At 39.3% G+C, this 17,072-nt stretch overlaps 1 protein-coding gene across 1 annotated transcript; it reads right to left on the bottom strand.

The window, feature by feature from the left end:
• Nucleotides 1–373: 373 nt before the first annotated feature.
• LOC104938081 (desmoglein-2) lies at nt 374–14,377 on the bottom strand. Its single transcript, XM_027289963.1, is given in 18 exon segments — nt 374–2,135; nt 3,195–3,512; nt 3,750–3,880; nt 4,405–4,647; nt 4,924–5,145; nt 5,292–5,373; nt 5,376–5,432; nt 5,542–5,594; nt 5,597–5,687; nt 5,690–5,793; nt 5,833–5,998; nt 6,361–6,546; nt 6,663–6,797; nt 7,226–7,386; nt 9,164–9,305; nt 9,428–9,583; nt 10,457–10,546; nt 14,228–14,377. Coding segments are annotated over 18 exon segments (3,471 nt in total). The 5' UTR covers nt 14,273–14,377; the 3' UTR covers nt 374–1,046.
• Nucleotides 14,378–17,072: the final 2,695 nt, after the last annotated feature.

Here is a 17,072-nt window from a genome sequence, read left to right as displayed (position 1 = left end):
TTACAGTTGTAAAATCTCTCTGACCCTGGCCACCACAGTGTTGAGATAGACTGGCACCTACTGTTCTCAACAAAAGCCAAACAACTAATACTGCCAAGGACCTCAAGGCCCACACGTGACCTTGTGTAACCTAAGGATAGAAAATTCCATAACATAAATCTCTGAGACAAAGTTGTAGTGATGGATCAGCCCTGATCCACTCTTCTATGAAATTTAGTATGACCTCCCAGTTCAGAACTTTCATGGATGGCATAAGGTATAAGACTACTGCATAAGATATAAGACCTACTACTGACTACTCTTTTGAGCCTCTAAAGTGAACATTTGGAAAATGGGCTCTATATCTACTATACAGAGAACAGACCACACAGGATAGACAGTGATACCCAAGTATTTTTATTTATTTATTTATTGTGGATGTCTCCCATGTTCTCCAAGAACATTTATATTCCATCTGCAAGCTGCAGCAAAAGGTTAAAGTGGAATCCTGACTATAACTAGCAAGACTCTTATGTCCCTGTTTAAAAATATGGAAGACACAAGCCCATTTGTGATGACAACGTGCACAGCAGACATACATATATAGCAACAAAATCCACAGCAAAAAATTATTTCCCAAAAAACAGCATGTTCCAATATGACTTTTTTTGTATTACTTTTGTTATTTGTGCAAAACAACAGACAGACAGACAGACAGACAGACAGCATCTAACTGTAACCCTACATTAAACATAACATGAGAATGTACTAACTTAAAAAAAAAAGTAATAAAAAAGTGTTTGTATGAAATACATTCCAAAAAAAGTTGAAGGGGATGTCTGGAGATAATTGTGCTGCAGTGCTTTTTCTGAGCCACCTTCATAGCAGTAGAAATGTGGGGCAGGGTAAAGTCATTGACAAACATTTTGTCAAACTTAAAGGAAGCAGTATCACTCCATTAGCTGTCTTGCATTAGTCCACAAGCATCCCATCACCATCTAGACCAGGCCAGAGGAACAGTTTTATTAGCACTGAAAAAGTTCTCTGTTGTCCTGACAGTCACACCCTCAGTGAATTTCTCTTGTCTCCTGCACCACCAACTTGTGGTGGATAGGTGTTGTTTTCACTGTGGTGGTAGATGAACCCACCACGTGGTTCTGAGATCCAGTGGATGTGATGCCCTTACTATGGAGAACTCTTTGAGATCCAGAGATATCACTCATCTGTGACAGATCTCCTGTCTCCTGGATCAGCTGTCCCCCATTGCTTATTGGTCCTCCAACCACCAAGACTCCCTGAGATCCTGAAATCCCTCCCTGCTTCAGGGTGCCTCCCGGCACGTAGCAGGTCTGGTTTCCTTTCAGCACTTTCATTGACCCTGTAGGGACCTTTCCTTCTACGACCATCATCGTCTGTGAGCCAGAGAGATTGCCAGTGTGAATCAAGTTGACACCACCCCCCTGGACCCCGCTTCTGTCCACCAGCATCATGCTCGGACCCTGGACTTGTCCATTGGATATCATTGTCTGTCCCTGAACGACCATACCTTGGGCAGGTCCGGTCTGGGTGCCGTTAACCAGTACCATGTCCTGCAGGTTGGTGGCTGGTGCCTCAGCCAGCACCATGGTGTTCTGAACCTGTGGCTGGACTACATACTGCATTGGCTGAAGCACTGGGGTGGTGGTGTAGTAGACGGGCTGCTGCTGTAGCAGGAACATCTGGCCTTGATTTGTCATTCCTTTCTTCAATGTGGTCATCCCTTCCCTCACCGTGGCTGTGCTATCCTTCACCATCTGAGAACGCTCAGATGTCTCCCTGATCACAGTGTGCTCTGTTTTGGGGATGGTCGGCTTAGGCTGGGGTGGAGGGGGCAGCTGTTGGGTAGTCACCACATTTGACACTGTGCTCTGAGTGTTGATGGAAGTACTGGGCGGAGGACTGAAAACTTGTTTGACCTCAGTTGAGATCTTCTTGCCTCCGCACATCTCAGCCAGGGTCTTGAACTTTGGCCCCAGGTCATCAAGGAACTGCAGGTCATTGTCAGACTCCAGGAGGCTGCAGCAGCCCACTGAGCCAGTAGAGGAGTCCTGGCCCTCAAAGTCATAAACCAAAAGACCATCCTTCACTCCAAGGTTCTCATTTCCACTGGCCACCTTCTGTTGAAACAATAAAAAGGAAATGATCACCAAGGTTACCTTTTTTGACATTTATTATGCAAGTGTTTTATTTTAGCTTTCAATGAATGCAAATCAGTCAAATCTTTCCAAAAAAAGAAATAATAATATTTTTTTAAAAACACATCAAATTAAAATTAAAACCATTTTTTTAGTGACAAACTTATGCCAAAGAAATTATGCCAATGACAGTGTTTTCTTAGAAACAAAATCAACAACATTTCAATCAGTTTTGGTCTTTTTTACAACTTTGATTGACTTTGTGAACACCTGAATATCTCAGTTTCCACTCAAAATGTATCTTAAGATGATATTTAAATCAGGCATAACACAGATTGCATCATGTAATAGAGTAAAATACACATTTACAGATAAATTACCTTTAATATCTGCTCTATTGTATTTGATACAACAATGGCATTCTTTGGACATGAATTACTATAGAATAATTATAGGACTGAACAATAAGTTGCTTCAAACAGTACAAATCTATACTGAAAGATTAGTAACAACATTCATGTTATGCTTATGATAACTTTTTCAAAGGTTAGCAAAGGTTTCCCTGCCAAAAGCTTCGTTAATCACTAAATGAAGGCAGCCATTTCGGATTTTGCATTCAAAGTCCTGCAGGACACATAAAAATCCACCAGGGGGCAGAAGACAAGTCAAATTGTATACAACAGGTTTTTCAGTAAAATACTGATCCTGTTGATAACATACTGGTCTTGGAAACTCATGTAGCAAAAATGTTACAACTGGGTTAATATGGTTAAGTTTGTGTTGTTGGTATGTCCATGAACACAAAGTAAATTAGCTTAAAGGGTTCCTTTAAACATATTCATGAGTATGACAGCATGAGTACATAGAGTAATTTTCTTGTTGAGGAAATCTGCAGTTTTCCTTTTCCAATTATAATTGTTTTATCCGATTTAAGTTATTCTCCCAAAATTACAAAACCATCAAAATAATTATGTCCAAACCACAAATGCCTGCTATGCGTTATTGGAAGCAAAGAGTATAAATAATTAAATGAATCCTCACCTGACTGTAGTACTGTCTCAGGAAGTGATCTGGTAAAGCCATGCCATTATAAACTTCTCCACCTTCTGCCGATTCTCTGCGTTCAAATCCACTTCCGTAGAAGCCACTGCCACTTGGCTGGTTCATCATCCCAAACGTCCCTTCTCTGTAGACACTTGTAAAACCATCATGATAAGTTCCCCCATTCATCCCATCCATGGAAGTGACAGATTTCTGGAAATCAAATCCTCCCATGGGCGCCATTGAACTTTGCTTAGCCATGCCCATATCTATTAATGCTCCATCCATTTGTGTTGGCAGGTTCAGAAGTGGCACCTCCTATAATGATCCAAATGTAAGAACAAAGTCATTGGTTATTCTGCTGCCCAGGGGTCAAATCACTTTTTGTAACTTTCAAGAAGACAGCATAATAATAAAATAATAAGATAAGATATGTATTTTTTAACAGTAACAAAAATAAACTAATCTTAATAACAAGTATCCAGTATGTATTGAGACCTTCCCATCCTCCACGGTGAAAGTCATGTGTTAAAAAAGTAAATATGTTGGTCTTACCGTGTTCTCTCCTTGGCCTTCAGTGCGGTAGTTAATGAGGTGTGATTTGGTATCAAAAGGCAGCTCAGTAAAGCCCCCTGGGAGGCCTGCAGCCCCCCCGCATTGGCAGAAGAGTAGCAACAGAGGAATGACTGTAAAGACAAACAACAAGTTTTGTTGCTGGTCTGGGTCTCCAAAGTATGATGTGCAGTTTCAATTGAATTGGCACAATACGACCTGGTCATGGCTTATCTTGTCATAGGTAACCTTTTAGCTCTTTCTTAGCAACACTAGGTGTTTCTATAACAACTGTAATGTAAGTTGTATGCACTGTAATATGTCTCATATGTTGCCATCTTGGCTTTTCACAGGCAAAAATGAGTGTTCAGCTGGTGGGTGACATACTGTAAATTGTAGTGTTTAGACCATTCATTTTCAGAATTGGAGCCCCACATATGAATATAAATGTTGTACATATTATTTCACATTTGAAAAGACATGTACTCTGACATATGACAGTTTTAGTCTGTGCTTTGAGTTATTTCCATTGATCTCTTTAGAATAATCTGGACTTAATCTCAACTCAACCTGTTTTGGGATTGTCTTGAGCACAGTGAAGGTGTTGGGTTTTTGAACACGCAACCCTTTATCAGAATGAGCATCACATTATACATACGTAGTAAGAGCAGTAGGCCCAGGAGTAGCAGTCCAATGCCTGCAGGTCCAAACTCTGCTCCTTTGCTGGATTGACCATTGGCACCTCTTTTTCCACACACCACTCCATCATCACAGGTACAAACTTGGACCTTCACTTTCTGTGGTTCTGCACAATGATGTTCCTGCGCATCCTTCACCAGAAATTCCACCTCATAGGTACCAGGCCACATGGACTCCTGGGCCCTCAGGATAGCTGCAGTGTCTGCCAGAAACAATACAATATAAATATCTTAAAGGGGTAAAAAAAAAACCCAATATGCTTTATGCTTAACAGTAGCCTGGGTTAAATGCAACTGTGAATGTGGCTTTTCCACATTCTTCTTAAAAACAAGGCTCCAGACATTCCAGTAATCAACTAGGTCTAAAAAAATTGTAAGTGCAAATTTAAGCCTGTTACCAACCCAATACCAAGCCTTTCTCTTTGAAATTTCTATATCTATCCACCAACTTTAAGTAATTGCCAGTATTTTCTCCTCACCATTGAGATGCTCCACCTGCCATTTCCCTTCAGTGCCCTCTGGGATGATGACATAGTGGAAAGGAGGTCCATTAGGGAAGAAATCCTCATCTTTAGCATTCACAATTATAGAGTCACTTGTGGTACACATAGTCTGGAAGTCACTGGTCAGGGTGGGGCAGTGGTCATTAAAATCTTCCACCTGGATGGCTACGGTGCCGGTGGCTGTTTTAGCAGGCATGTCTGTATTGGAAAAACAAAAATAAGAACACATCATTTAGCATTTGATTTGTTGGGTATGTATATGTTACGTACTTTTCACTAAGCGTTCTAGTCTGACATGTAAAACATCTAAATGCAGATATACTATGTATGAAGGAAAAGTTGACCTTCTGAAATGCACAGTACTTCAGCAAAATATGTCCCATTAACCAGTAAACTGATTCCGTCAGGCATCTTGTTCAGTTTGATATCTCAGCGGTTTTTGGATCGATGGTTAGCCAGTTGCCAGGGTCCGACCCTTGATATACCTACAGAGAAATAAGCCATGTTAATTGCTGTAATTGGATACAGAGAATTAAGCTGGCGCTGTGGGTTTTAACTGCAGTGGCTTTCATGTATATTGTTTTGTTTATGCACTCACGTGACATTTTCAGCTGGTTTTCCAGTGTCTCCATCTATTGCAGGATACTGGCAATAACATCTTTAATGTTGATGGTGTGGCCTCCCTCTGAGATGGGAATAGCTTTGACTTTAGGCTCAAAACTGGGCGCTCAGTTGATTCTTCTTCACGTTGATTTTGATTGGATAAGTTTTAAATGTGGATCCAGTTTGCCATGATGATCCTCCAGATGAAAGCCTCAGTCCCCCCTGCTCCTCCTCCTCCTCCTCCTCCTCCCCTCCCCTCCTCCGCCTCTCCCTCCCCCTCACCCTCCCGCCCTCCTCCTCCACTTGCTCCACTTGCTCCACTTGCTCCACTTGCTCCACCTCCGAAATTTATACTAGTTCCACTAATTCCCTCAGGTCCAATATATGGTGCTTTGTTTCTCACACCTATTCCCAGTTCAAGGTTTTTCACGTCCTCATAATCCACAGCCTGAAATGACACATAAATAATGAAATAATGAATTAATTACAATAATAACCTAAAACATCTGTCAATACATGAGTCACTGTGTTAAATAAAACAAGGACTGAACGGCTGATACTGTGTTTTGTGTACATCAGTATATTGAGCTATTTTCCATGGATATCACACTTTCATTTAGTCGACACATGAAAAGCACTGTTGATTAATAGATGGATAGATAGAGGATAAAAACTTGATCTGAGATTTTTTCTAGGGATGCCTTGTGCATTTCTCTGGAAGTAACTATGGTAATCATAAAGTTACTTGCTTTCATCATTCATTCTTCTCAGTTTAAAATAAACAATGCTGTGTTGTTCATTCAACAGTACCTTGTCGAGCATTAGGATCCCTTCGTTGGTTTTGGGATCTGTTTTAATGCTGAAGTATCCTGCCTCATTGCCTTTAACAATGTCAAATATAGTTTCCCAGTTGTCTGTGCCCTTCTGGTCGAGGTCCTCTGTTTTTAATCTCATCACCTCCACACCTTGTGTGTTCTCCTCAATGCTGCCCTCATACTGTAAGAAAAATACATTATGTGATTAGGCAGTCCTAAATAACCTCATTGAAACTTTTTTTACAGTTAATATATTAACATGGGTGAGACATACAAGAGTGTAAGAAAGGAAAATACCTCCTCTTTTTCCAGTGTGGGGAGGTGATCATTCACATCTTCCACTTTAATGACAACAGTGCCAGTTGCACTGTTTCCTTCTGGTTTGCCATTTAAGTCCTGTGCTTTCACCGTCAAGGTGTACTGACTTTCTTTCTGATAGTAGAGAATGGTCATAATTACTTACAGATACAGAGACATTGCTGTGAGACTGGATTAGTGTAAGGTGTGGATTCTGAAAGATGTTCTACACTATGATCTATATTTGTTTGCTGCATGATTGCAGCTGTGGCCACCCATCCATCCATCCACTTTCCTTAACTGCATCCTTAATGTGTATGTTTATCAGAATTGTGGGGGCACTGGGTGAGAGACGGGGTACCCCTGACGGGGTACAGAGGGCTTGACACAGAGAAACAGTAATTCATGCTAACATTCATACCTACTGTATGGACAATTTACAGTCTCTGATTAACCTGCATGCTTGTGGACTGTGGGATGAAGCTGGAGTATACAGAGAGAACCCACACAGACATGTTTTCTGGAATTAGCATTAACCTCGTAGTTGCATTAGTGTAGCATACCTCTCTGTCCAGGGCAGAATCTCTGACATAGATGGTCCCATCACTGGTAATGTAGAACATGTCATGAGCTGGATTCTGGTTGATGATGGAATAGGCAATCTGAGAGTTCTCATTCCCTGGTTCATCAGCATCAGTTGCAGTTACTTTCATAACTGGAGTACCTGTAGATAATAGTCAATGAATGACTAAAACAGTCCAACTTAAATATGCCCAGTGTAGTTTTGGTGTTTTGTTGCTTCTTGCCAAGACATATTATATGAATTCTTGAGGCCTTGAAGGGTGATAAGTCAGTTACTTTTTTTTAAAATAAAGTAGGATTTGCATAAAAACTGCTTTGCAAAATCTTTTTTGTTAAACGACTCAGACAGGGTGGAGTCTAGGGTTTGGCACTAGGTGGGATACCTGATCTTCCATGTGAGCAAGGTGGTTCCAGCAACTCTCGCCAGTTTCTATGGCCACACATTGGCTGCCTTTATAGCTGTTACCATTCCCCACAAAGCTGAAAGGAAATTACCCCACAATAACAGCCAAGTAGTGTTGGGAAGTTCAAGTCTTTTTACTGACTCAGATTTATTACTTTCAGATAGTAAATTGAACTAATCTTTTCGGCATTTTTAGTAATTTCATTCATTTTTACAGCAGGTGTGGGCGTTGTAAAAAAGACAGTGGTTCTCAAACACTTAACGCTGAGGGCAATATGGTTTGCTTCAACTGACAAATAAATAAACAAAATGCCACAAGCAATTCAAACCATATGAAAACCAAAGCAAATATACACCACAATAAAGTGACTTGTGTCCTGTATCCTCCCTGCCATTGTTTAACAGCCCGACAGTGACTAGGTAGCTGTCATGTGACAAATGAACGAGAGACCGATCCGAGAGCGAACGTACTTCTCGTCACACAGCCTGAGCTGCCAGTCACGTGACAAATGAACAATCCGGATGAACAAATGAACGAGAATGAACCATTCAGCCTGAACTGCCTGTCACATGACAGCTGGTAAAGGACAAGTGAATGTACCGGTAATACTCATTTTGACAATTAGTAAGTCAATTAAGTAAGACAAAAAGTAACAATTAATAAGTTCCCTAAAATGTTTACATGGTGCATTTATTATGTCCAATACGTGACATTATTATTATTACATTTGTTGTTGTTATTATTATTATATTTTATTATTTTATGGCAGAGTATAACACAAAATCAACATGTTGCTATAATTTTCTAAAGTATTTATTTACAAACACACTTTACATTATATACCCAATAACACTATACACATCTACAAGAACCAAAGACCACTAATTAATTATGATTTCATGAATGAATAATGTATATCATGTATGACAAGACACCAACAAATCATTCATTTCCTTTTCGTTTCTCAGTCCACAGCCCTGTAGCTGAGCTACAGCTGTCACGTGACAAATGAACGCAAGAACGATCCATATGAACGATCCATACGAACGATCTGTAAGAACGATCTGCATGAATGAACTGTTGTGCTTACTGCTACTATTGAATGAATCGTTCATGACCGACACATCACTACAGTCAAAGCTTTAGGAGTACAAATAGTTTCTATGATGGCACATTCAACCTTCCGTATCACTAGCAGGCTGACAAGGACGCCCAAACTGGACTGCTAACACACCAGTAATTGTGGTTTACAAACCTAGTCTGAGGTAGTAATTTAGTATACGTCCTCAGACTAGGTCTGTTTCCAGTTGAATCTATGTATCTACGTGTAAAATGGTACAACGCCCATCCTAAATACCCTGTGGAGCCTTTGTAGGCCTGTTGAGGAGTTTTTTTATGAGTGGGTCCCCATTTTGTTTGTCCCATGCATGCGCTTAAGGATGCACATGATTGCTGGTGGTTATCAAGCCATGACAAAACATGATAGACAATACACATTAAAGCAAAAGCACTAACCTGCAGTACTGTGCTCTTTCACCGTCCCTTGTTGGATGTCTCCAAACACCGGAGAGTTGTCGTTCTCATCTTGAACCTTGAAATTTATGTCAACCTTGTCTTCTGCCAGGCTGCCATCTCTGTACCTGGCAACACCTGACAGCTGAAACAGAAAACTCAAATGTTATTCTCTTCATTATCTGTCATCTGTCCAAAAAGCAATTACTGAATCTTAGCAAGAGAAAAATGATATCAAAGTAACAGTATCTGCCATGTATCACTTACATTGTACAAAGAGATGTACTCCCTGTCAAGCTTTTGAGTCAAACTGATATCTCCAGATTCAGGGTCAACTACAAACACATGGAAGGGATACTGGTTTGCACCGATGCCTTCCAGAGAGTAGAGAATATTCTTGCCATCATCAAAATCTGAATGAATCTGAAACACAGATAAAAAGAGTTGGTTCAGCTAAACACAGTCAAATTTCATAAACAGTTCTCAGTCACATGATTTTGTAGACAAGTTGTCTGACTGTAGATCATTGATTATCGATCTAAGGTCTTTATACAGGTTTTACATTCAGGGCATGGTTCATAAAACCTGATTGTCTTATGAATAGTAAACTCACAAAGTGGGTAAGTAATGTAAAAATACTGACTGGAATTAGCTATGGTTGAGGCGACTAGCCTTGAAATTTACTTAGTTTTAATGATGTATTCAATATGGACAATTACAATACAATCATTGTGGTGTTAATACCTAAAACAGTTTTCTGAGCCTAAACATTTTCTAACTTTGTTTGACGTAACTGGACATAGTAAAAATAAAAAAAAATTGTATTGAGATAAATATCTGAAATCAATTCTTAAGTTTTGCATTAATCAAACATCTCTCTGGAGGATGCAAATCATCTCCATCTCTAATATGTAGTTTAACCCCTTCCACCTTCAGTTCTTAACAAAACAATTTTGATGATTTAAATTGAATAGTCCACATTTTGTTTTTTGCATATCAGTCTTCCGTTTATCTTTGCATCTCTATGTGACCTATGTTAAAACAAGTACATGTACACAGGGAAAACAAGACATACACAATATTTTCTCTGATTTTATATCTGGCCAGTTTTAAAATTAAGAAATGTTCTTGTTTCACTCACATCAGAGCAATGATTACATTGGGGCTTCTTCAGCTATCTTGTCTGTGTGTTACAAGATAACATTGTACTAAGTTATGCTGAATCTGCAATGGCTGAGTCAAAGTTAACAGGGAGCATTAGCCGGTAGCATTAGCAGACAAAAACCAATGACTTACCTTGGCAACAACGTTAGGGTACTCTGTATTTTCTTTCAATGGTTTCCTCGGGGGAATCCAGATGGCCTTCACGACAGCAATAACCTGGAGCTGTAATACAATAGATATGATTACTTCACAATGAACCCTTTGTTGACAGATTAATCAGTGACCCAGTGCATATCATTTCAGGTCTGCAAACAAGATATCCCAGAAAGGGATAAAATTTTACAAAAAAATGTACTAAATGTGCATTTTGGGAGAAACTTTGAATGCTGTAAACAGTCACGACAACAACTTCCTAGATTCCTTCCTGAATGATAGTGTGTTGTCAGGTATGTTACTGAAAGACGACCCAGTCTGACAAGTACACTCCTAGTTTCTATGTAGAATTTGCTAGCATTTGCTAATCTGTGTAAGAGAGTCAAGCTAAAGCACTGCCACGGGTTGCATTGTCAGGAAATCCAATGTTTGGAATTTTGTCAGGTTGGCTACAAAACCTCCAACTGAACATAAACATAAAGCCTCTATTACACAACTATTAGCTACTATTTGTGGTTTTTATGATGAGGGAAGAGGAAACAGCTGATATTGTATGTTCAAGTATGTAAAACTGTCCATTGATACCATGTACCAAAAATAAAACCACAAAACATAAAATAAATAATTATTTTTGAAATGTTATGTTTTGAAATATTTTTTGATATGTGATATTTTTCATTTTAAAAGATAAAAGATGTAAAGTCCTTGTCATCCTATTAAAACTGTAGATATGCCAGCTTGGCAAAGATGCTCATTGCTTCCATAGCATATTATCAAAAGTAATATAATTATTGTAACTGAGCTGTTGTTATGAGTGTCACTAAAGGTGAACTGTTAAATGCAGATAATAAGCTTTCTACACTGCAGTTCATGTCTGCCTGAAGGCTATGGCAGGTGCCTATGGCAGTGTGACCGACAGAGGGTTAAAGGTTGTTGTCATTTTTTCTGCTAGTTTGGACAGCAGGAATTTCTTTTTTTTCAAGCTTAAATTTGATAGAGACAGGTGAAGAGTGACAGGAATGTGGGGAGAGAGACATGCAGCAAAGGGCCACAGGCCAGATTCGAACCCTAGGCCACCGCGACTGAGCCTTTGTACATGCGGCAGATGCTCTACCAACTAAGCTAACCAACACCCCAGCAGGAACTTCTTCATGTCTATATTTATAAAAATATCTGTAGATTTTTCAAACCATAACAGTAAAAGACTGTTATTGTTTACAGTAAAACACAGTCTTTTCAAAATCTTACAGCATTAAAGGGAATTTATACAGAATAGTATTTGAGTAAGTATTTTATATTAGACAGCATTAATTGTATGGTAAAACATTGTAATATTTTATGGAATAATCTTTATTTATATGGCTTTCATGTGGTATTTTCATGTCAGTATATGGCAAAAACAGCATTCTTGAAGCCAGTCGTACTAACATCCTTTTACTATAAGATGGGGGAAAAGTTATACTGTATTTACTTTATTATGGTATAATTCTGGCAATCACAGAGCTGCCAGTTTTTTACCGTAAAACAATATTTATTTTTTTACAGTGTAAAGAGGGATGTGGACATTCTGGCGAATTGGTTCAGCACTACCCTGGTACACTGATACACTCTTGCGTGCATGATATATATTTCATCCAAATGTGTTTTGGATGTGACCAGAGACATTCCGTTCTTGGCGTGAATCAGAAAATGAAGGTACTTCCACACACAGATTAGAGCTCCACCCGGTTTGAAGACGGTTGAGTTCAGAGGAAAAATTATTGTGACCATAAAAAGAATGAAACCTGGTCTGGTGGCCTGTCCTAACAAGAATAAAACAAATATGCAATTGTCAGCGAGATGTCAGTTAAGCACAGTCTGTACATGCCCACACAGTCATGGGAAGAGGTCTGACTTTTTGCACCTCACTCATGTAAACAAAGACGATGTAGAGATGCATTCACTTCCTGCTACAGCTGCAAAGTTCAGCCAAGCTGAAATTTGAGAGAGAGGGTGGGACTGACCTGTAGTCTGGTTGCCTTTTCTTGTGTCTGTTGCTGTTGGAGAGTAGAGTGAGCTATGCTATGCTATGTTTTAGTACTCAAATTGAATTCTATTTTCGCAGACACTCATTTAACTTGTTAGGAGTCTGACAGAAATGTTTTTTTTATTCCACTGGAATAAAGAACCATTATAAAAATAGAGAATACATAAATAAATAATATAAAATAAATTGAAATAACTGAATAACATAATTTTGTCTGTATGATAGAAACACAGGATAATTTAAGATACTGTGAGGGCCTAAGTGTTAAAGCTGCCACCTGTCATGGTACTGTGAAGCTGTTCAGAGGACAGACCGACACACCCTACAACTACTCCTTTTAACTAAGCCTCCTCTATTCAGTAATGTATGGGCTTGTCAGGATAAAACAAAGTATGATGAGAAAATGGGAAGGGAGTGGTCTCACATATTTTCTGTGAAAGAGAAGTACTCACCATGTACTGAATCAACACACAGGATCTATTTGTTTTCACTATAATTCTGAGAAAATGTGCTGCTGTGCTTCGAGCTGGTTTCAGGACAAATATACTTTGATATTTAAATGAATTTACAGAGTCAATTATTTAATCTTTATACTGGCAACATGACTTTTTGTTTTTAATTTCAGTGACTTAATGCAATAAGATTATTTGCTGCTTTGGTTTTTCAGATGTCAAAAGACCATAAGGATGTAAGATGTTTTAAATACAGTTTCATAATCTGCATGCACACTGACCACATAATCATTAATATGACAAGAGCATGGTTTCATAGGGCATAGGTCATTTTTAAATGGGGCTCTGTGGCCAGGAAGAGATTTCAGATCCATTAATTTATCAATGAATAATATTTCTTATTTTCAGACTAATCAGATGCTAATCTAATGAACTCTGTCAATCATAGGTATTTTGTGTTGAGATTTATAATTCATCTCTAATACATTTCTTCTGCGTTGTTCTTTTGCACAATTAAGACTATAGCAGTGGAATAAACAGCCAAATTATTCCAAATGGAAAGGCATGATGAGGGCCCTGGTCTATCTTGTGAATAGTCCTTGGCTGAAAACATGTTGAGAACCTCCCTCACAAGGTACAAAGCAAAGAGAAAAAAGTATGTGGAAGATGTATAATTCATGTTAGTGTACAATTACACACTCACATTATGTAAAATTATCATGAACACTAAACTAGCCTCATTTTTTAAAAATAAGACACTGCAGGATTGTGAGCCTTTTCAGATTCAACACATTACTTTATGTAGTGCAGGTCAAATGAGACATTATCAAGTTGTTGAATGAGAAAAGATGCCATTCCTCTGTCCGACAGCAGAGCCCATGCCACGTTGCCGTGGCAACCAACTATTTTGTTTGGCTCAACATAAACAAGATAATTAGCCTATGAAGTGAGGGAGTGTGCAAACACATCTAAACTCAAGGATTCATCATGAGAGTATCTGATCTAGATAAGACTTGGGTAAGTATTAAGAACTTCTGGGCCTGCACAGAAACACCTTATTTGCCTACAGGTAGCTCAGATAACAAGCAGTCTGCCCTTTTTCTGCCAGAATCAAGTTCGCTTTACAGTGTCCATTACAGCCATTGACAAATGAAAAACCAGAAATGACATATCCTTGTTTTAGTTCAGACCCTCAACAGCATTGACAATGAGCAGTTCAGTCTGTAACACACAGCAGATTAAAAAAAAGAGACGGTAAACTCTTGTACTCACCGCACACAGAAGAGACACACACACGGGTAGTGAAACCCGAACCATGACTGAAGAACAGTCCCGGTCTTTGTACGAAAGTCAAGCAATTCACAACCCAGAGAGTCCAGATGGTGCAGACAAAAGTCCCAGATAGACTGTGAGTGGATGGAGGTGAGGAGGAGTTTTATGAAGGAGGGAGGAGTGCTCCACAACACACACACCGATACACACACCCTTAGCCTCAGGATAGAAACTTGGTGTGTGTCTGTGTACCATATACTCCCAAAAGTTTTTACAGTAAAAGTAAAAGTAAAATCAGATACAAAGTTATATAACCAAAGAAACGAGCAAACAAGTTCTCTGTTCCATTTAGTACATTTTGTTTTCTCAGTAAATAACATCACGTGATCTCGGTATAAACATCATGTTTAGGTGTTCCAGTAAGTGGTGTGTCATGTGTGTCATGGTGCTAAATGGCTGGCACACCTCACTGAAATGTAACCATCATGTGCTAAATGGCTGGCACACCTCACTGAAATGTAACCATCATCAGTGGGTTACACCTGTGTCTGATAAATCCAGATTTCCACCAGGGACAGAGCGAACAGCAAGCTAGCTAATATAAATATTAATACAATTTGAACAGGTGAACCCTGTGCAAATTCACACTCAGTACAGTTGTCATGAACGGGGCAATTAGCTATAGAGCAACTGTTTTTGTACCAGACTGTAAACATGTTTATTTCTGCTGTGAAGTTCAGACATTTTAATCCAGGGGCTTATGGAGACTGATCATAGTGCCATTTAACGAAGTTTTTGGCACTTCTGCAATGACTTCACTTCACAACCACGGACTTTGGTGTTTGGCTGGTACAAGGAAGAACAGCAACGAACACTAGCAGTTTACAGGATCTGTTGCTTTTCTGCTTCTTAAGATCTCTTTTACATACTTGAACAACATGTCATTCTCTGCTCATTTTCCAGTCACACACCAACAGCTGAAAAAGGTTCTCTAACATTTGGCTTGAAAATGTTACACCAAAGGACCTCAGCCATGGACCGAGGTGTACGTGCCCTTCTCGTAGCTCAGTTCGCTCATATAACATGTCAAGGCCACAGTCCTGCTTTGCTCTGCTAAAAATGTTGTTTCACTGCCAGCTGTTTCATTTCCAGCAAAGTTTCCAGCACTCTTTCCACCGCCTGCTCATTTGCCTTTATTGTAAAACTGATAATTTGGACATTTATGTATTTAATACTGGATTCTGGATTTGAACTTAACAGTGTGACTCTCTGTCTTAGTCTTGAACATTTTACACCTTCCAATATTCATGTCTCCGCAAGCCTTCACAGCCACTCTGTGGCTGAGATAATTGTGGCTGACAACATTGTGCCAGTCCCATACAATGTGCTGATGGTGTCACACCCAGAGAAGACTATGATGAGTAACTCCGAATTCAGTCCTCATGAACAATATTGTCTTTGGGTCAGTCCTTTTCTAATCGGCTTCTGCTGATATGCAGACAACAAGAGTCAGTGCAGGCATCCTGATCCTGTTAGTCAGGATATTGTTTTTGTAGTGTGTCATGTGTGTGCAGTGTTGCAGAAGCATTATGTCATAGAGGCAACATGCATTTGTGTGAAGTTGTATTTTCTGTTCTGTTGCTGTCTCTGTCTTACAGGACCAGAGGCAACATTTCTACCAAAGCGATCCATCCAGTACTTTGTCAGGTACAAGGCATAGCTGATTTTGTTTTGAACTGTAGCAACATGGATCAGACAGTGGACAATGGCTGAAGTACACCATCCATTGTAGAACAGGAGCAATCAAGTCAATCAGTTATTAAATCGTTCAACAGTTCAACCACAATTCAAAACCAAGATATTTAGTTTACTCTTAGATAAGACAAGCAAGACAAAACAAGACAAGAAAAGACAAACAAGGTAAGATAGGAAAAGATAAGATAAGATAAACTAAGGTAAGGTAGCGTTAAGTAAGGTAGTGTAAGGCAGTGTAATGTAAGGTAAAACAAGTTGCCCAATCAAAACAGTACACAAGAAGATAATTAATTAGACGTACAAAAAAAGTAATAAAATAAAAACATAAATAGGTAATGTACAAAAATACAAATAAATAAAAATAGTATAGATAGCCTACACAGAGTATAAGATTTAACTACCTACAAAATAAAAAATGTAAACAAGTAGCGGAGGCGACAGGAGGATCGCTTGATGTTGTTGGAGTCGAGATAACTGTAGATGGCCCAAGATTGGCAGGGGTGGGAATAAGGAAAGTTTTTATTTTTTATGTTTTGCTTTTCAGTTAGATTAACGTGAGCTAATGCATGGACGGCAGCCATAGCATTTGCCTATACTGCCTATGCCATGGGTCGACTCTGTGGCTGTGGCCCCACTAATTGGCTGTTTGATCCCCGACTCTTCCAGTCTGCAAGTGTCTTTGGGTAAGATACTGAACCCCAAATTGCCCCTGAAAGCTGCGCCATTGGTGTGCGAATACGTATGAATGGTTAGCTAGAAAAACTGATGAGCAGTTGCCACCTTGAATGGCAGCCACTGCCATGAGGAGTGTATGAATGTGTGTGAATGGATGAATGAGACATGTAGTGTGAAAGCACTTTGATTGGTCAGAAGACTAAAAAGGCGTTATATAAGTACAGTCCATTTACCATATTTTTAGAAATATACAAAATTGTGCCATGATACACTATGATGTACCTGTTTTTGAGCATCGGTGTTTGCTTGATTTGTTTTCTAAGTTGTACAATGTGTATGTCTCTTGTGTAGATTTGAACGGGGTGCAATCTGGTCCTGGGTCTGACATCTGAACAGTGCTACTCTTCTGAATTTG

The sequence above is a fragment of the Larimichthys crocea genome, chromosome XVII (genome assembly GCF_000972845.2).
Source record: "Larimichthys crocea isolate SSNF chromosome XVII, L_crocea_2.0, whole genome shotgun sequence".
NCBI classification, from domain to species: domain Eukaryota; kingdom Metazoa; phylum Chordata; class Actinopteri; family Sciaenidae; genus Larimichthys; species Larimichthys crocea.
The sequence above is the reverse complement of the archived record's forward strand: the minus strand, read 5'-3'. Positions and strand labels throughout refer to the sequence as shown.